The sequence below is a fragment of the Python bivittatus genome, unplaced genomic scaffold, assembly GCF_059951505.1.
Source record: "Python bivittatus isolate LINGU-HERP-01145 unplaced genomic scaffold, Pbiv_v1 ctg000820_np1212, whole genome shotgun sequence".
Classification (NCBI taxonomy): Eukaryota; Metazoa; Chordata; class Lepidosauria; order Squamata; family Pythonidae; genus Python; species Python bivittatus.
In genome coordinates, this window is record NW_028277107.1 from 1,261,268 (window position 1) to 1,282,558 (window position 21,291).

General features: G+C 45.4%; 2 protein-coding genes across 2 annotated transcripts in view; one reads left to right on the forward strand and one right to left on the reverse strand.

The window, feature by feature from the left end:
- Window positions 1-21,291, forward strand: part of LOC148214039 (uncharacterized) — a 136,595-nt gene that overhangs the window by 25,509 nt on the left and 89,795 nt on the right.
- Window positions 1,818-16,732, reverse strand: LOC148214040 (vomeronasal type-2 receptor 26-like). Its single transcript, XM_088128853.1, has 3 exons — window positions 16,557-16,732; window positions 5,359-5,468; window positions 1,818-2,713 (listed from the first exon to the last, which is right to left on the reverse strand). Exons 1-3 carry the CDS (start codon window positions 16,730-16,732, stop codon window positions 1,818-1,820), a joined length of 1,182 nt encoding a protein of 393 aa, XP_087984979.1.

A 21,291-nucleotide genomic window follows, 5' to 3' on the forward strand; every position in this document is an offset into this window, starting at 1 on the left:
GTAAAGTTTCTTGAAGCGTTTGCAAAGGCTGGTGGGCTTCATTGCAAATCAGAAGCCACACCTTATTACAGATTTCAGCACATTTTATACAACTGAAGGGCATTATTTTAATACACAATTTTTTATACTCTCTATATATTTCACACAATGTATAAACATACATATAACAGTGCACTCTATCTTATAAAGGTTTAACTTGCAACTTGCTTTTGCCTTCGAAAGAGCACAGCGTTTCCTCCCCCCCACCTCACCTCTTTGTTAAATGCCTGATTATTTTCGATTACAAGGTTGAAAAGTTGCAAAGAGAGAGAGGCCCCTGAATTCCACAGAGATAAGGAGGTGCTAACACATGGTATTTCCTTGATAACAAGAGTAGAAAGTTGAGCTGACTTTCTCCTTCTGAGACTCACCTTCCCTCCTCCCCAGACCATCTCTGCATTTCCTTGTATGGGTATGAGGGGATGTACTATCTGATTAAAAGTTTGATACATTTGTAAATGTCTATAAATTTCTGATGTTTGTTTTGGAAGGGTGTGGTTCAATCGGCATTCATGGTCTCATGGTCTCTTAATTGGACAAATCCTTCTTTCTAAGAGGTCATTACAAGCTCAACCAATCTCCTGAGAAAGAGAGATTTTGCTTGGGAGTTGATTGATCTCTGCTTTGGCTTCTGGTCCTTTAAATGCCACTGGGCTCTTCCTTTAACAAAGAGAAAAATATTTGTTTCAGTGTTGGTTGGTTAGTTTACTTCCAAATGTTTGTATGCCACCTCCTCTCGTGATTCCAGGGGCTTATATTGAATACAATGAAGACACAGCATGGAGAGACATCAGAATCCTCAGAGGACAGCTGTTCCTGGGCTGGTGCTGAGAACTTCCTCTCCCTCCTAGATTCTGTGGGGAAGGCAGATTCTACTATTCTTCTATCCTCCATAATCAGCAGCACCTTCAATTGCCCGAGAAGCCTCGTGGCAACCAACGCAGCTCTTGCAAAATTGATATCAACCTGGGCCAGTTGGCGAGTGGGACGCCGCATTCTGTGCCAGCTCTAGCTTCTGAGCGAAGTTCAAGGGCAGCCCCACATAAAGCAAATTAGAGTAGTCTGGCTGAGAGATGGCAAGATGTGAATCTTCAATGTCTCGCATTCAGGAATGGGCCCAAGTGGCAGACCTGCTGAAGCTCTCCTAACCACAGTTTTCACTAGGCTTCCGGTAGGAGCCATGAGTCCGAGAAAAGCTCCACCCCATGAAGAGCTACAGATCAAACATCCACGATACAACAAAGTGTCTGGAGCAGCATCAGCTTTGCCTTGCTGGGATTCAACTGTAAACTGTTTTGCTGGATCCGGTTCCTCCCAGCCTCCAGGCACCAGGTCAGGATTTCCACCATATCTCCTGCTCATTGTAGGGTCAAGATGTCAGATTGCATTTCATTAGGATATTTAGTGGTGGATAAGACCACACTGTGCTGCTTGAGAAAAAGACTGTTCTTTGTTTGTGAAGCTGGAATTAACCCATAGGGGAAGTATTCCTTGTCTAAATAGAATATTTATTAGCCATAGTTCTGGAGCATGAATAAACCTATAACTCTTCTGATCCAGTAGGTGAAAGGTAAGGATTGTTGCAACATTCATTCATACCCAAAACTTTGTTACACACTTAACAGGAAGGAGAAAGGGGTAAATCATATGGATTAAAATGTGATAGACCACTTCTCCCATGATTTGAAACGCCAGGACTTGGTGTTTGTCTTTTAAAAAAATCTTAACATTTCAAAACCTGTTAGGTGGAACCAGATATCTAAGAATCATTTTCTATTTTATTTTGACATCAAATGTTCTTTTGTATTCAGATCTGGTCTTAAAAAAATAATGTAGCATTTGGGGAAAAAGATGAAGCCCAGAAGGCCAGCACTGGAGGCCAAGATGGAGAAGATCTGCACAGCCACCATGTATTTCCCCTTGGTGCTCAGATAGGTAGGCACAAAAGACACCCAAACACTGCAGAAGACCAGCATGCTGAAGGTGATCAGCTTGGCTTCATTGAAGGCCCCAGGGAGGTTCTTGGCCAGAAAAGCCACCAAGAAGCAGATGACAAATAGGAAGCCCATGTAGCTGAGGGCAATGTAAAAGAGGGTGACAGAACCTTCATTGCACTGCAGGATGATCTCTCCAGACTGTGAGTTCATGTCAGGCTCAGGGAAGGGGGGAGTAGTGCCCAGCCAGATGCTGCAGATAACCACTTGGACACCTGAGCAGAAAAGGACAATGGAGTTGGCCAAGCTCTTCCCCAACCATCTCTGCACTTTATTCCCTGGTTTTGTGGCCATGAACACTAACACTACTGTGACTGTTTTGGCCAAGACAGAAGAGACAGCGAGTGAGAAAATGATACTGAAGGCAGTTTGTCGGAGAAGGCAGGTGGTTCTCCTTGGCTGGCCAATGAAGAGGAAGGAGGTCAAGAAGGAAAGTAGGAGGGAGACCAGGAGCATGTAAGAGAGGTCCTGATTGTTGGCTTTGACTATAGGAGTTTCTTGGAATTTAATGAAGATTCCCAAGACAAAGCATGTGATTAAAGAAAGGAAGAACGTAATGGAAGCCAGGATGATCCCCAGATTTTCTTGATAGGATAGGAAGGTTACAATCTTGTGCACACTGTGATCTTGATGGATGTTTGGATATTGATCTTCTGGGCATTTCTTGCATTTTTCTGCATCTGAAAAAGGCAAGGGTAAGATTTCTCATCAATCATATACTTTAAAGAAATGCATCAGGAAATTGGGATGTTGTGAATGACTGAATGTGAAGGAAATCAGTTTGCAGTAAGAAAGGGATGGAGTCTGTCCTCCCCTGTTCACAAAGAGGCTGGGCTAAATCTGCTGAGTATTTGGTTTCCACACATGATCAGTGAAGGAGAATTTTAGGGCCAAGCTAGAAACCTCTCATCGAAAGACATCTTCCTAGGGAAAACAAGGCACTGGCTCAATTACATGGTGCCAAAGGAGGGACCCCCCCCTCCCCAAATGCACTTCCCAAGGAAACCCAAACTGTCAGCTCAGCCCTGAAACCATTCCAAGGCTTGGATGACAAAGATGAAATTGATGAAGGAGGCAAAATTATCAGCTCAGCCATAAAATCTTTAGAAGACCAAGGAATGCTGAATAACACCCACCAGAGTGTTATGCTTCTTCCATTCCCTCCAGCTAGAAGGGTCTGAACTGTTCTTCCTTTGACTATGTGTTTTTTTTAACGTCAGTTTCATCAGGGAAGGAAGGAAGGAAGGAAGGAAGGAAGGAAGGAAGGAAGGAAGGAAGGAAGGAAGGAAGGAAGGAAGGAAGGATCCACTGTTTTACCATTCCAGTGTTGAACTTGTTAAGAACAAAACAAGTCTAGGTTTTCATCAGTGCACAAAGGGACCAAAATGCCCCCCACCCCACTTCCTGCAATGGAAAGAACTGCAAAAGGACCACATACCACAGTTTATGTTAGCAGAAGTAAGAAAACACTTGACACAGAGCAAGAAAAGTCAGGTGGAGGTGACCTTAGGGGGGGTTTCAGGGTGAGTTGGGGCATCCTCATGCATCCCTGCTCTAAAGACTCAGTGACCACCTTCCTGCCAGAGCAAGAAGGAAGTCTGACTCAGCCCCAACTCGTGACTTCTTTCTTCCCACCCCACGTAGACACCATCCAAGAGCTGGAAGGGCCATTGAGGCCACCATGTCTACGATCCCTGCTCAGTAGAAGACCCATGTCTTGAAATATTGTTTTCTGGATTTTGCGAATATAAGGAAAATGGAAGAGGCACAAAGAGAAGTGATTGGGTTCTGGAATCCTACACAGTTACTTTATTTTGGCTTCTCAGGAAATCTGAAGCTATAAACTTCAGATGCCACTAGAAATGTTCCATCCGGACAGGCACAATTATGAGAAGATGTGATCAATCCTCTCCCAAAGAGCCAATCAGAGTCATTATGCCCTGGAACTAAAGTCATACTCACTATTCAGAGAAATGGGGTGACTAGCAAAGTGAAACATGAAAGGTGTGTGGACAAGATAAAGTCCAGGAAATCCCATCTTCATGGTAATTCTAAGCCCTAGTTGGTCCAGTATCTTTTCATCTTGTTGGAAGAAAAAGTTATCTTACCAAGTCCGTTTCTGAGCCGGGAGTAAAGACACTGACAAATTGCATGAAGTTTGGAGATTTATTCTTCACCCAAGTGCAGAAGCAATGACAGCAGGCAGTTAGGTGGGCGGCCGCGCTGGGCCCCCTCCCCACAGTACCTTTTATACCTTCTGTTACATTCAAACCCACGTTAAGATGTCATGACTTTCTGATCCAATCAAAGCCAGTTACCTTGATCCATACTCCTCCCCTTACCCAGGACCCCTTTCTCTGATGCCAAATAAGGTTCTTCCTTTCTGTATGTAAACTAATTTCTATCACCTTGAGTGTTAACAGCCATATGTAAACATACATCCCTAAGAAACAAGGTCAGGACCGCTTATCTTTCTTTGTGAGGGGTCATCTGAACAAGAAGAGACTATCAGGTCAAGACAGTTTATCTGCTTACATGAGTTGCTGCCTTTCCAGTCAGGAAGAGGCAAACCATGTCAGCAATTAACACATCCTTGAGATTTTGAAAAGTGTTAAAGGCCTCATCCTCAAGAATGCAACCTTTTGATAATCTAAAATACAGTTAACCATACATACAGGAAAGGGAATATTGGCATTTTGCTAGGCCTGCTTTTATTATAAAGATAAATGTTTAAACATCTAAATGTCTTAATATATAAAAATGTCTACATGCCCCAACCTTCTAACAATCCCCCCTCTGTGCATGCGAAGAATATTCCCATAGCACACTAATTAACGATAGCATGACTTACGAATAGAAAAAAATTGAGAGTATAAAATACGAGTTTTCAAATACAAAATGACAATTAGAATAAACAGAAGGGCTGTTAAAAAAAACAAAATGACAATTGGGTGCAAGGCAAGGTGCAAGACATTGGAGAATGTGGGGCTCCAGCCAGAGAAAACATCCCGCCAATGATGAATAGTCAGAACACCTATTTCCTGTACAACACGTACTAATTCAGCCCCTTCATGGTGTAATTTTAATACAAGACCTTTATCGGAAAGTTTCAAAGCTTTCAATTTCTGTTGCACACGATCACTTTCCCAAGCAAGTTGAGCTAGGGAGGAAACATCAAAGCCAAGGGGCAATGAAAAATTCCAGTCAGGGGCCTCCCACCCCAGTGTTCTAGAAGAATAGTGGACTACAGTATAATGTCCCCCAGAGGAGGTCACATACGAAACATTACAGCGGCACTGTCGCACAGGAGGATGAGACACCGTACCATCTTCCCAGCGAATAGCCGTGATGGAGACCACACAAACACACCCCCTACCATTATCGATGATACGGGGGGCATCACTGGCCAACTGGGTCCAAACACAGGTGGCAGCACTGAAATTATAGGCACAAGGTTCAAAAGGAGTGGTATATGCAGGACAAAGCCATTTATGAAAACCCCATTGGGCACATTGAGCCGTCATGAGAAAAGAGTTTGCAGTAGCTAATTTGGAATTAAAGGTGGGGATCCATAGATGGTGATTAACAATGGAAGGGAGGGGAAGAAATTGAAATGTTTCTACTAGAGTACCCTTTACCACCGCGGTAAGAGTGAAATACAAGGAAGGGTAGGCCCTCCAAAAACGGTCGACTTTAATCCATTGCCAATTGACATCACCATCCAAAATAATAGGCCTCCAAGCGTGGCTATCGCCTTGCTGCCATTCTCTGATATCTGTATCCATACGGAACAGATTTCCTAATTGAAGAATGGCACATCGGGTCGCAAGTGAGGAATTAAGTAGGCTATTATGAAAAAGTTGGAGGGCAGAAGCAGTAAAGTTAAAGTAAGCCATTGTGACTTGAATATCCTGATGAAGAACATCAGCACTTTGCAAAATCTGTCGCTCTGTGAGATGGGACATAGTTTGAATATGCTTCCCCAGGGAGGCTATTTTATTCTCAAGAGCTTCAATGTCTATAGAGTTGATAACCCCAGCACCCGTGCCAATTCCCCCCATTATTGTGTCTAAAACTGAGCGAGTGGAACAATCACGAAACCAAGAAGTATACATGGGCAAAGCCCATGGGAGACAAACAGGTTCATGAATAGAAACATTGTAGGCAGAAACATTAATAGTGACATGGTAAATACGGCGTAAGGGGGCTTCCATTATCTGGTGGGGGTGATCCCTCAAAAGTATAACAGTGGAAGGAGTTCCCAACACTAGAGAGTGAGCACGGATAAAATTAATATAGAAAAAACTATAATTGAAACCTATTAGACAGTCACCACGCAATCGTCCCACCTCAGGAAAGTTCCATGAGGTGGCCTGTTTCCGGGTGCGAATAGTTTGCCAAAAGCCATCAGTCAATGTCTGAAAAGTGAGATTCAGTGGGGTGGACCATAGGAGGTAAAAACGAGGCTGGTCCCATGGAATAGAGAAATAAAGCTTAGAACCGATGAACATCCAATCACCCATTCCGTTAAAACTCATACAGTCACCCGTGGATCCAGGAAGCCATCGGTATTGTGACAGTACTTGTTGCTTACATAGCTGTAAGAAAGTATTCACAGAGTTAAGAATGCGCTGAGAATTTGGAGGAGCCCAGGTAGTAGTAAAAGGAAAAGGGGATACAGAAACAGCCAGGAAACCTTGATTGAAGCTTCCAAGTAGGAGAATCCACAATACTACAAGCCGAGACATGCCTTCAAGCCCCAAGTGTCCAAATCCGGATCCCGAACAAGTCGGATGGGCAGCACTGGCGGTGGAGGTGAAGGGCTGTGATCTCGAACTGCTGGTTTGACGTGAGTCCAATGGATCCAGGTGTTTCACTCCGCAATCCGGACGGCTGTTTGTGTTGTCAGAAGGACCTGGTATGGACCATCCCACTTCGGTTGCAGTGGCGTCTTCCTGGAAAAGGAACGAATCCACACCCAATCGCCTGGTTCAAAGGGATGAAGGGTTTCCTCCAACGGTAAAGTCTGGAGAAGGGCACTCTGTGTCCACAAAGACCAGAGAAACCTACACATAGAAACAAGATAAGAAAACAGCGTAGAGTCCCCCCTCTCTAAATGGAGAGAGCGGGGATCCAAACCCTTTGAGACATTGGGCGGTCTGCCAAAAAGCAATTCAAAGGGAGACAATCCCACATCCTTACAAGGTCGCATTCGCAAATGGAACAAAGCAATAGGCAATACCTGGGGCCACTTTAAATGCGTTTCCTGACCCAATTTACCTAACAGTGATTTAAGTTCCCTGTTAGCCCGTTCCACCCCCCCCCCCAAAGATTGGGGAAGATAAGGGACATGTAGGTTCTGTGTTGGGCAAGAGTCGGGAATCCTGGCTGATCTCCTGGATGGCAAAAAGGAAGGAGAGCATTTTCCAATCTTCTGTTGAAGCTATCCTGCAAGTATCAATATACAGTATTAGAACTTATTCATTAAAAAGAGCATTTTATTTAACCGTTTTCTACGATGATATTTCTAATCTACCCAAGTCCAAGTCTCTGGGGTCATAACTGCCTGCACCGTTGCGTTCTGTACCAGCTGTAGTTTCTGGATGCTTTTCAAGGGTAGGCCCACGTAAAGCACATTGCAGTAGTCCATTTGAGAGGTGGCCAAAGCATGATTTACTGTGAGCAGAGCTTTTGGCACATGAGAGTTGGCGCATGACATAAAGTTTCACAAAGGCCTTCCTGGCCACACTGCCACCTGTTCCTCAAGCAGGAGTGAGCTCAGGAGGACCTCCAAATTGCACCCAGGTTCTATTTGTTGTACAACCCCATCTAGAAAAAGAAATGGAAACTCCTCAGAATCAGGAGGCCCTAATATCCAAAGCCACTCAGTCTAGTTTGGGTCGAGCAGTGGGCTATGTTTCCCATCCAACCACCCATAACTTCCTGACACCAAGACAAGACCTCCATGGCATCACTTGGACAGTTGGGAATGGAAATGAAAGCTGGGCATCATCAGTGTACTGATAGTACCTCACTCCATGCCATTGGATATCCTCACGCAATGGTTTCATGTAGATGTTAAACAGGATCAGAGAGAGGACTGGACCCTGTGGTACCCTGCACAGCAGAAGCTGAGAGCTGCAAGTCTGCCCCTGATCAACACTGATCGGAACTGCCCTGGAGGAAGGAAACAGCCATAGCAGGAAAGGTACCATGACTGATTGTATTGTAAACCTCCAAGAGGTCAAGAAGAGCAAGGATTGATTCCCCATCCCCATTCTGCTCCTGCCAGAGCTCATTGACAAGTATAATCAATGCTGTTTCAGTCCCACACCCAGGCCTGAACCCTGACTGAAAGGGGTCTAGATAACCCACTTCTGCCAGGATTCTCTGAAGCTGCTCGGCAACCACCCTCTCTACAGCCTTCCCTAAATAGGGCAGGTTGGAAACTGGACAAGAATTGTCCAGTACAGTTGGATCTAGCACTGGCTTCTTGAGGAGAGGGTGAACTGCCAGAACCTAACCACCCGTCACCACCCAATAGGCCTTAGCAACCGGGGGGACATGGATCTAATACACAGGTGGCTGAGCTCACAACCTTGTCCAGTTCATCAGTACTAACAGGACCAAAGTCCTCCCAGATAACTGATCAAGACTGAGCCCCAGTCACCTCCACAGGACCTCCTCCAAATCTGAAGTCCACCTTGGAGCGAATCCAAGAAATGTTGTCAGTGTTTTCCAAGTTCATTCATGTTCCAAAATGGTGGATGATAAATGTCATATCGAGAGAATAAATATATGCTACACTGATTACTTCCACCTTACAAGTCAAAGCCCTTCCCTTGAACAAAGAAGTTGAATCATTTTTTAAAATGATTATTACTTTTTTAAGAGGAGCAACTGAGTTGCACTTGTAGAACTGTTTGCTTTATGGTGGCTTTCCTGGCCAAGAATCTCCCTGAGGCCTTCAATGAAGTCAAGCTGATCACCTTCAGCATATTGGATGTTAAAATAAAATATAAAGGATCTAAGGATATTAATCCTTTTTTCTTTCAACAGTGATAATTGCCAAAGCATAAAGGCATTTGTTGGGTCTTGCAATGGTCCATGTCTAGATAGAACCATTTCTATTGGCATCTGAAGTTCATGGTACCAGATTTCCTGAGAAACGAAGAGGCAGGGAACAGTCTAAGATACTTCCAGAGCCCAATGACCCTCTTCCATTTTCTGCTTTTCTTTGCTATGTTCACAACATCCAGGTTATTATCCACAGTGTAGGATTCTCAAAACTGAGCCCCTACATTGGTCAAGGATGGTGGACTCAATGACTAAATGGCTCTTCCAACTCCTGCATTCTCTTTATATGGGGTGGGGGGTGAGAAAAGAGACATCATGTGGGGGCTGCACCACGCTTACTTCCTGCCCAGGTGGGAAGATGGTCCACCTACAGGAATGCCTGATGATGCCCTCAACTCCTCCCCATCCCCTCCCTGAAGATCACCTCCACCTAATTTTTCTTGCTCCATGTCTGAAGTAGTGTTTTTCAAGTCTGCTGAAAGAAGCTGTGTTAAGTGATCTTTCTGCTGCCCTTTGTCCCATTGTAAGCAATGTTTCCCCTCTGGCTGATTTCTTTCAGTGTCTCAGGATTCACCCCTTCCCTCCAGCCCTGGCAGCTGACCTGCATGGCCCTTCCTTCCTGGGTTGCTGCCTCCTAGGTGTCCTGGTGAACCTCTGCTCTTTTTTGCTTGCTACACCCATGAAATGGGGAACATCTGGCTGTTTTACGTTCCTCTTTGTCCCCTTGGTCCACTTATACACACATGAAAGTCTGAATTCTTTTTTTTTTTTTTGGTAGCAATCCTTGAATGGAAGTATCAAATGTTGCATCTTGCTTGCTTGCTTTGTCTGATCAAGCAATGACATTAACAAAAGAAGAGAAGAACCAACAGAATCAAAGATAGGACAGTTCAGGCAGTGTTCCCTTCTGGATGGAGTGAAGGGAAGATGCACAACACTCTGGAGGGTTTTCCTCATCAGTCTTCAAGAAAGGGAAGTGTATGGGCTTGGCTGTCCAGGCTTACGTGGGAAGGGCAAGTAATCAGGAGAAGGTGCCAGTCAGGGTAACCATTCAGTGGACAGAAAAATTGCATCTCCAGTACCAAATCTGGAACTGCATTCTTTTAAAACTGGCTTCAACCACACCCTGTCTATACATGGCAGGCAGGTAGCTGAGGACACCAGAGAAACAGACACTCTTTTAGAAGAATCTTACCTGAAGAGGCCATTCAGCCGATGAGTCCAATCACCTGCTCGCTTCAGGAACATAAATAAAAGCCTCCATGATCCATGGCAGCCCAGCCTCTTCTTAAGCAGAAGAGTGGCGCACACACACACACACACACACACACGCACACACACACACACACACACAAACATGGCTGCCCATCTCACAAGAAGCTACAGACACATAAAGAAAAAAATTAGAAGAAAGAAAAAGATACGAAAAGATAAAGGAAAAGTGAGAAACAGTAAAAGTCAAGAAAAGAGAGGTGAAAAGAAAAAGAAAAAGGAAAATATCTAAAGAAGCAACTTCCGGTCTTCTTTGCAGCAGTTACAGACATAGTTGTCACTGTATTGTGGAAGGCCATAGTTGTCACTGTTTCTTCCCTCCCAAATGACATAACATGGTTCCCTTCTTCCCATAAACAACCCTTTTTAATTAGTAAATCCCGAGATTATCTTTTTTATATAATAATTTTATTAAAGGTTAGAAATACAAAGGTAAAGATCTAATACAAACTAAGAAGAGTAGAAAAAGTAAAAATAAAAAATAAAAGGTACAGAGAAAAAGAAAAAAAATCAGGAAAAAAAGGGGGGGGGAAGACATATAAAGAAGTGACTCCCTCCTCACTCCAGGGAAGTACAAACAACTTCAGTAACTTAACACCTTTGCTAATATTTCAATTTAAAAAAATCTCTTCTTACCATCTCTCATCCCTTATCAATAAACGAATTGTAAAAATTCATCATGCAGTCCTAATCAGCAAAAGTCCATTAAGAGCCACCAGAAATAATAACATATCAAATACATCCATTTTACATTCCAACTTATCACCTTCTCTAAAAAATAATGCAAAATGGATCTCTCCCCTTATCTGATCTGTTGTCTCTAAACACATCTTTAAAGCCTTGTCATTCAGTCCTAGCAAAACAAAATGTTCCATTAAGAGCTACTGGAAGCCAAAACACATATATTTTAACCCTGATCAAATAAATCCACTTTATATTCCTTCTGTTTACTTTTAAAAAGCTGATTTTAATCCCTTCAAACAATGACTCACAAGCTGATTTCTTATCATTTTCTCTTTATCTTCTCTCAGAAATTCCTCCACTAGTTTAACACATCTCTTTCCTTAAACCAAGATATCAAAGCTATCCAAGTCACTCTTCTGATGTATTATTTTTTTGTCCTTTTTAATTGTTAAGACCTCAGCCGGTTTCATTTGTAAATCCAATGTGGCATGCACTTTTTCCCATATCACTCTTGTATTCTGACATTTTTAAGTCCATATGTCCTAGTAAAAAAAGCTCTGGTTTCAACTGAAAATTAAGTTTTAAAATTCTCTTCATCATCGTACAGTATATGTTTGTATCCAATATTTTTTTGCTTTTTTGCAAGTCCACCATGCATGGCAAAATGTCCCTTCATGCTTTTCACATTTCCATCAACAGTTAGAAGGACCTTTATACATCTTAGATGGTCTCTCTGGTGACAAATGCTGAAGGTATATCATTTTATAGAAATTCTCTTTTAAATGATAAGACAGTATGACAATCTAATGAAGTTCACGCAATCCATCTGAATGTACAGATGCATTGAAATGGAACAGCATTCTAGGTTGGAGTAAAATAACAAGGTGCCAAAGATCAGGAAACTATCAAAGTGTGATTGATGGATGAAAGCGCCAAGAGTCAGGAGATGAACTTCCTTGATGAAGAACTGCCCAGGAATAGCCAGAGCCTTCTCCAAAGTGTCTTCTAAGTCACTTCTAATAATATTCCCTACCAGCCTCTCCCCTGAGATACAGAGTGCCCCAACTTTCTTCACCTTCTGGAAGACTGTTAAAATATGCCTTTTCCCCCAGATGCCATGGCTAGGACATTAGTGGAGCCCCATATACAGTATGTGGGTCTGTTTTTGTGGAATTGCTATATAGTATATTGGTTTTCTTTTGCGTATTAAATTATTTGGTTATACGGGTTTACTGTTTTTTGTTTTTTTTTGGTATAGATCGTTAATTGCCTGAGTTATGTGTTTAAAACAGGCAGGGACATACATTTTAAAATAAATAAATAAATACTTAGGAAAAGGGCTTCTTTGCAGGTAAAATCTGCTCCTTCTGAGTGAGAACAGCCTCTGACCATCATACTGAGTGAAGAAGCTTCTGGAGTTCCTTTCAGTTCTTGGTGTGCAATTATTTACTTCAAGCTCTCAGAGGACCAGGAGGCACTGATGGGCTAATCCCACCAGCTGAGGGGGCAAGTTCTCACATGTGGGTCCCTGTCCCAGGGTTCAACTTGCAAGCATCAGTTGCAATCAATCTGGAATCAGTTGAAATCAATCTGGCAAGCTCAGAAGAATCCAAAAACTTTCAAATATATTCTATTCACCAGAATTCCAGGGAGGGCAGAATTTCTATGGCCACCCTATTTCTAGAATCCACATGCAAATCCTTTTGCACTTTTCTCATGCCCTCCACCCCTTCATGGATCACTGCCTTGTCGTGGCGAAGGGGCTTGCGTAACTCAGTGAAGCCATGAGCTATACCGTGCAGGGCCACCCAAGACGGACAGGTCATGACAGAGAGTTCTGACAAAATGTGGTCCACTGGAGAAGGAAATGGCAACTCACTCCAGTATCCTTGTCAAGAGAACCCCACGGACAATGTTAAAAGGCTAAAAGATATGACGCCGGAAGATGATCCCCTCAGGTCGGAAGGTGTCCAATATGCTACTGGGGAAGAGCGGAGGGCAATTCCAAGTAGCTCCAGAAAGAGTGAAGCGGCTGGGCCAAAGCCGAAAGGACATTCAGCTGTGGATGTATCTGGAAGTGAAAAGAAGGTCCGATGCTGTAAAGAACAATATTGTATAGGTACCTGGAATGTAAGAGCTATGAACCAAGGCAAGCTGGATGTGGTCAAACATGAGATGACAAGATTGAACATCGACATCTTGGGAATCAGCGAATTGAAATGGGCGGGAATGGGTGAATTGAATTCGGGTGACCATTATATCTACTACTGTGGGCAAGAAACCCTTAGAAGAAATGGAGTTGCACTCATAGTCAATAAGAGAGTGGGAAAGGCAGTAATGGGGTACAACCTCAAAAACGACAGAATGATCTCAGTGCGTATCCAAGGCAAACCATTCAATATCACAGTAATCCAAGTCTATGCCCCAACCACTGATGCCGAAGAAGCTGAAGTTGACCGCTTCTATGAAGACCTACAACACCTTCTAGAACTAGCACCAAAAAAAGATGTCCTTTTCATCATAGGGGATTGGAATGCTAAAGTAGGAAGTCAAGGAGTAATCGGAATAACATGCAAGTTTGGCCTTGGAGTACAAAATGAAGCAGGGCAAAGGCTAATAGAGTTCTGTCAAGAGAACAAGCTAGTCATAGCAAACACTCTTTTCCAACAACACAAGAGATGACTCTACACATGGACATCACCAGATGGTCAATACTGAAACCAGATTGATTGTATACTTTGCAGCCAAAGATGGAGAAGCTCTATACGGACAGCAAAAACAAGACCAGGAGCTGACTGTGGCTCAGATCATGAGCTTCTTACTGCAAAATTTAGGCTTAAATTGAAGAAGGTAGGGAAAACCCTACCTTGAGCCAGACATCCTAGAGAGTGAAGTCAAGTGGGACTTAGGAAGCATTGCTAACAATAAAGCTAGTGGAGATGACAGTATTCCAGCTGAGTTATTTAAAACACTGAAAGACGATGGTGTTAAAGTGCTGCATTCAATATGCCAGCAAGTTTGGAAAACGCAACAGTGGCCACGGGATTGGAAAAGGTCAGTTTACGTTCCAATTCCAAAGAAGGGCAATGCCAAAGAATGCTCAAACTATCGCACAATTGCACTCATTTCACATGCTAGCAAGGTTATGCTCAAAATCCTACAAGCTCGGCTTCAGCAGTACATGAACTGAGAACTACCGGATGTACAAGCTGGGTTTCGAAGAGGCAGAGGAACTAGAGATCAAATCGCCAACATTCGCTGGATCATGGAGAAAGCACGAGAGTTCCAGAAAATATCTACTTCTGCTTCATTGACTATGCAAAAGCCTTTGATTGTGTGGATCACAACAAACTGTGGCAAATTCTTAAAGAGATGGGAGTACCAGACCACCTTACCTGTCTCCTGAGAAATCTGTATGCCGGCCAAGAAGGAACATTTAGAACTGGTCATGGAACAACCGATTGGTTCAAAATAGGGAAAGGTGTACGACAAGGCTGTATACTGTCACCCTGCTTATTTAACCTATATGCAGAGTACATCATGAGAAACGCCAGGCTGGAAGAATCACAAGAATTAAGATTGCAGGGAGAATCATCAGTAACCTCAGGTATGCAGACGATACCACCCTAATGGCAGAAAGTGAAGAAGAACTAAAGAGCCTCTTGATGAGGGTGAAAGAGGAGAGTGCAAAAGCTGGCTTGAAACTCAACATTAAAAAAACTAAGATCATGGCATCTGGACCCATCAATTCCTGGCAAATAGAAGGGGTAGAAATGGAAGCAGTAACAGACTTCATTTATTTGGGCTCCAAGATCACCGCAGACGCAGACTGCAGCCATGAAATTAAAAGACGCTTGCTCCTTGGGAGGAAAGCTATGGCAAGCGTAGATAGCATATTAAAAAGCAGAGACGTCACCTTGCCGACAAAGATCCGCATAGTCAAAGCTATGGTTTTTCCAAAAGTAATGTATGGCTGCGAGAGCTGGACCATAAAGAAGGCTGAGCGCCAAAGAATTGATGCCTTTGAACTGTGGTGCTGGAGAAGACTCTTGAGAGTCCCCTGGACTGCTAGGAGGTCAAACCAGTCAATCTTAAAGGAAATCAACCCTGATTGCTCATTGGAAGGATCGATAATGAAGCTCAAGCTCAGATACTTTGGTCACCTAATGCGAAGAGAGATCTCTTTGGAGAAGACCCTGATGCTGGGAAAGATTGAAGGCAAAAGGAGAAGAGGACGGCAGAGGATGAGATGGTTAGATAGCATCGCTGATGCAATGAGCATGAAACTGTGCAAACTCAGGGAGGCAGTGAAGGACAGGAAGGCCTGGTGCAATGTGTTTCATGGGGTCACAAAGAGTTGGACACAACTTAACGACTAAACAACAACAACAACATGCCCTCCATATTAGTGCATTGGGTGCCAGTTTGCTTCCAGGTCCAATTCAAGGTGTTGGTTGTCACTACATGGCATGGTACTGGGATTCCTGAGGGATCATCCCACACCCATTATATCGACCTGTCGCACCCAATCAAGCAGAGAGGTTATGTGTCAGGCCCAGTCCAAGAACAATCCAGTTGAGTCAAGTTCCTTTATTTGCTTACACCTTCTAGGCAGAATCTTGGCAGACTAAAACTATACCACAGCAACTAGTGGATCCACCCTGGGACATTCTAGGGAGTGGCTACCCTGAACCTCTTTTGCTTTCCACACTCCCCTTGCAGACTGTATTGTCTCTTGTCTCCTTTCCCCTCCTGGAATGCAACCCCTCCTGCCTGATAGACTTATCTCTCACACCACCCTCCTCTTCATAGGCACATTCCATCAAGGCATGCTATGGACCCCGTTGATGAAAGAGTGTTGACTGGTGGGGCCCAGAAAGTGAGTCTTCTCTGTCCATGCCCCCACCCTGTAGAATACCCTCCTCCAGAGGCGAGGCAGGCCCCTACTCTCTTGATCTTCCAGAAAGGAGTGAAGACCTGGCTCTGCCAACTTGTATGGGGCAAGAAGGGGGGTGGCTAGTGTAAGGCTTACCCCATTCGACTCAGACAAACTCTCGTGACACATGTGTTCAGGAAAGAAGTTTACTCAAGCATAATGTAGGTAAGTACAGACAGATCCAGACCCTGAAATATGCCTCTCGCAAGTCCAGTTTTGTGAATATCCTCCCTTGGACAGGTGGGATAATAGGTCCTTCAGTAAGGGGAGAGGGTAGTTGTATTAGGTACTTATGGTGTTCAGCCCCCGGTTTTCCATGCACATTCGGAGCGAGCCGTCTGTCTTTTCCTGGAATAATACCAGGGACACCAGTGGGGACTTTGCAGGCTGGGTGAACCCCCACTCTAAGTTCTTGTCCATGAACTCCCGAAGGGTGCCCGTCTCCTTCCCTGACAGGGAGTACATCTTTGGTTTGGGTAAGTTGTCCTCCAGCTCTAGCTCTATGGTGCAGTCACTGGGTCTGTGAGGTGGGAGTTGATCCAACTCCTCCTCACCGAACGCTGCTATCAAGTGTTGGTACTGGTGAGGGATGCTCCGCCGCTCCCCCCATCGTGGAGCCAGCCACCGCAGCCGCTGTCTGGGTTGCCGCTATGTTGGGGCCCCTCGGACCAGATACCGCTGCCATCTCGGGGGTCCCCAGAATCACCGCCGCTGCTGCTGTGGCTACCATTGTGGTTCACTTGCCTCTCCGGGTTGACCGCTCCTGCTCCGCCAACTTCTCCGTGACTGCTTCTCTCCTCGTCGTCGCCCACCATCGCTCTCGGTTCTCTTGGTCCCACTCCTCCGCATCTCCAAACTGCAGTGCCTCCAACGCCCAGTCAACAAGAAGATTCTGTCATCTTAGCCACACCAGTCCGAGCACCAACGCATAGTTGGTGATCGGGACCACTACAAACTGCAGCTCCTCTCAATGGTCCCCAATCGTCATTTGGACCAGCTCAGTGTAATACCCCCCCGCAAGTGAGCCGTCTAGCTGGCTGAAGGCTATGGGCTCCCTGAGTCTCCTCACCCAGAGACCCAGCCCGAATACTAGCACCGGGTGTATCAAGCAGTGGGTGCACCCAGAATCTAGAAACACCTGTAATTGTGCCTCAGCCCCCGACCTCATTCCAAGGATATGTACCCTCACCCGCATGGGAGGGCAGTCATTGTCCGCTATTGGGTCTTCATGTCTCGGCCCCTCTGCCTGCACTGGGATGTCATTCGGTGCGGTCGCCACTCGTTTCCCACTGGTGCGGCGTCCTCCTCCTCCAATGCCATCTCGGACATGGACCCACTGGCTCCGCTCCATTCTGCCGTGGCCGCCCCCACTCCTTACCATGGATGGTCTGGGAAGTGCCGACTGGGGGTTTTCGGGGTTCCAGTCTCCACCTGTGGTTGGGCTCCGTCCTGCTCAGACAGGCAGTGCGCCGTTCGATGGCCCTTTCCGCCACATCGGTAACAGAGGCCCCCCTTCCTCCGAGCCTCCCAATCTCCTACACGTTGTGGCCAACTGTGCCACTTTTCCTCGGTGACCACCCCGCTTGGCTTGCCTTTGGCTGCTTTTTGGTGCCTCGCCTGTCGCTTCACTCGCTGCCACATGGTCTCTGCCGTCCTGGCCAACCATATCCACTTTTTTGTGTCGCCGGGTCATCCTGCCCGAGTGCCCACTCCAGGATTTCTGAGTTGAGCCCATTCTGGAAGTAGTCTATTTTTAAGGACTCTGGCCAGTCTGTCAGTTTTTCGGTTAGGCACCGAAACTCCAGGGTGTATTCAGTCACCAGTTTCTCCCCCTGCCTCAACCATCAGATGTCGTCTCTGGCTCGTCTGGTGCTCAGGGTGTCTTTGAATCAGTCCTGGATCACCTGCATGAACTCCAGGAAGTTTTTGAGTTCCGCCGCATTGGCGTCGTATAGCCGCACAACCCACCTGGCTGCCCGGCCTTCCAGCATGTCAGCTACGTAGGCGACCCGCTCGCAGTCGTGGGAGAAAAGGTGGCCACTCCACTTCATGAAGTTCCTCACTTGCGTGAGGAAACAAGGTAGTTGCTCAGGGTCCCCTGAGAACTTGCCAGTGATGCCTCAGAGCTGGAGCGCATCTGCTGCTCGTCAATCCCCAGATACCTCCCAGATGCTGCATGTTCTCGGGGCCGCCTGGGGCGCCGGGCCAAGACTGGCCTCGCCCACCTCTTCCACCACCTGCGGTCCAGCCGTTGGAGCCTCGGGGCCACGGAGTACGGCCTGTAGCATCACCTGGATGACTCCCAGTTGCTGCTGGAAATTGGTCTCCAACTGGGCCACATGCTCCTCCAGCTCGCGACTTTTGGATCCTGAGCCATGACTCGTCATGACTCCCCATCTTGCTGACCCGTCAGGTCCCAAGCTAACACCAAATGACCACCTGGCGTCCTCCAGTGCCCTCTCGGCCGTGGCTCCCTGCCCCTCGCTTTGGGCTGGTCTTGCCATTGCGCCTTCAAGCTTGGGCTCCCCCTCGTACCGCTGACTTGTGCCTTCTCCGCCACTGGCCATCTCAATAGGACCGACCGGGTTGGAGTTCTTGGCTGTCCTGCGGATAGATTACGAGGGCTCCTTGGTGATCCCGGGTAGCGTTCAAAGGTGAACCCTGGCTTTATGTAAGGTTTACCCCGTTCGACTCAGACAAACTCTCGTGACACGTGTGTTCAGCAAAGAAGTTTACTCAAGCATAACGTAGGTAAGTACAGACAAAGCCAGGGTTGGCTTGGCACACATTACATCGTAATTTATAGCTCCCCCGTTCCCTCACTTAACCCCGTTGCTTGGTTACAGATTACCCGCAGTAATTCCTCCCCTCACTCAAATGGCAGATTCAGTCTGGTTCTTTTGTCTTCTTGATTGCTTTCTATCGGTGGCATGGTTGTTGTCTTTGTTAGGTTTTCCTGTTGTGCGCATAGACAGGTGTTCTTAATCACGCGCTGATTGCTTCCCTTCTGATCTGTTGAGCTTTGTAGCGCTCGAGGCAAGCTGGCGTTGATACAATGTATCCGCTTGAGGTTTGAGTCAAGCGGCGACACCTGGTTGTAATCAGTTCCTGGTTTCTCACTTCCCCTTTTTCCCGGCTAGCACCTGAGCAGTGAAATTGACTAGGCACGACTGAGCAATGCTTTAGTCATGCCGTGCCAAGCAATTCTCTAGCTGTGCCGCGTCAGCTGAATCTGACAGCTAGCACCTTGAAGATGCTTCTGTAGGTTAATATTCTTTTCAACCAGCATTACCTTGGAAGGTATTATTATTTATGTATGAATATGGTTTTTATTGTATTTTTATTGTATTTTAAATAATATTTATTCTTGATTTTACTATAAACTGCCCAGAATCACTCGCCAGTGAGATGGGCAGTGACCAAATTTGAAATATATATATATATATATATATATATATATACATACATACATACATACATACATACACACACACACACACACACACACACACACACACACAGAAAAGTCTCATCCCCCTTTTTCAGGCAGGAGGCCCTGATCCATCTTTCATTTTTTTGGTAATGGCTAGACTTCATGAAACGTTGTTCTCTTCTGACTATGTGAAAGAAACTCTCAAAATATTTGGGATTCTTATATGCCCTGAATATGGATTTATTTATTCAAATAGAAAGTGTGTTTGAAACTTCTAATTTTGTCCCTTCATAAAACATCTGAGAAGAGGGACCACATCTGGTCCATTTGGAAAACATGTTTTCTGTGGCTCCATCTCCCCCCCCCCCCAACATACCCCAATGAATTCAGGATGTGGCAGAGCTGATTTTCTCCTCTTTGTAATTTACAACTGAGGATGGTCTTGTTTGTCTTCTGAACAAATCTCCTGGGATTTTCCTCAAGATCGCCTTTGAAACAAACAGCAGAGCAGAGAGGGAGACAGGATGACGTCTTGCCCTGAGCCCAAAAGGAAGCAGCATAAAAGTCTCCTGGACCACTGAGAGTTGGAGCTGAAGAGCAGGGCCTTTGAGGAGGATTATTTCTCTAAATTCCTTTCAGACACAAAGCTTTTACACAAGAGAGCCACCAAAGCCTCAGATCTGGGCTGTTTCTAACCCTTCTGCTGACTGCTTGCGAGGAGCAAGTGGCTGTGCCAGTGATGCGAGGAATGGTTCTCCTCTTCTTTCTGCTTCTCCTTCCCCAGATATCCTGTGAGATACTGAAGGCAAAATGCCCCTTGACTTCACAACGAGATTGGTTAGACTGGGTAAATCACTTCAGGCCAGGCGATTATCTCTTTGGGGGAGTCATCACTGGAAGGAAAGGTCTAAATCCACTTTACACTTTCACCAAGATTCCCTCCAACCAACCTTACCGCTGGTGAGTCATTGTTTGGATGGAGGTGCTACTAGTTCACTTGCTGCTAATTATCTCTAATTTCTTTTACTCCCTTCCCTCTTGTCCCTCCTAAATTTCTGTTGGAGGTGAGGAAAGGTTGGAGATGCATCATGACTGAGGCACAACCAAATGCCTGAGCTGCTCTTTCAGATGGAGAAATCCCTTTTGATCTAAAGAAGAAGCCAATGTTAGCCTGACCTTCAGATGCACAGCAAGAATCATGTCTGCTGTGGAAAACTGCTGAAGAGAAATGAAGTGGAGGCAAACAAGTCTGAAAATAAATAAAATAAATAAATAAAATTGGCAAGTGGTTACAGTGAGAAGGGAGATTGAGGCCGAGGCTTTCACTTTCCTAGGAAATTGGGGAGCTGAGAGAGTTTCTCTCCTGATATTAAAAACTGGGCTTGACAAGACAGAGAACTCAGAGAGCCATTATTCCTGGTAAGTGACACAATGGACAAAACCTGGGACATCTTCTCAGTCCCCAAAGTCCCTCGGCCAAATTTCCCCCCTTCTCCCTGCAGCTGGCTGGGCAGGAGAGCCTTCAAGGCCAGGCAGGGCAGACAAGGACCAACTGCATCTGCACTTCCCACTTAATATCTGATTTTTGGGGTCGATCAGCAGAAAAGCGGGGAGAGGAAAATATGGATCCTGGGGTTCATGGCAAGGAGGGAACATCCCTGAGGCCAACTTGCTTTCAGTCTCTTGCAGCTCATACTGGCTGGTTGCTTGAAAATTTAACAATAGAAGTAAGTTGCATATAACAGCACAGACCCAAAGTAAATCTGTGAGGTCATGGACTTCTGTCCTTCAGAAATGAGAGCTGGAAATGAGCAGTGAGTTGGCCTCTTTTATTCATCACCTCAAATTATTCCAGA

Excerpts from the sequence above, each read along its gene's own strand:
- LOC148214040 (XM_088128853.1), bottom strand. The coding sequence starts at position 16,732 with ATGGTAGCCACAGCAGCAGCGGCGGTGATTCTGGGGACCCCCGAGATG. Across the intron at positions 5,469-16,556 it reads ACACTTGATAGCAGCGTTCG|TGCTGCCACCTGTGTTTGGA; the intron begins GTGAGGAGGAGT and ends CTATAATTTCAG. Across the intron at positions 2,714-5,358 it reads GGCTATTCGCTGGGAAGATG|ATGCAGAAAAATGCAAGAAA; the intron begins GTACGGTGTCTC and ends TGCCTTTTTCAG.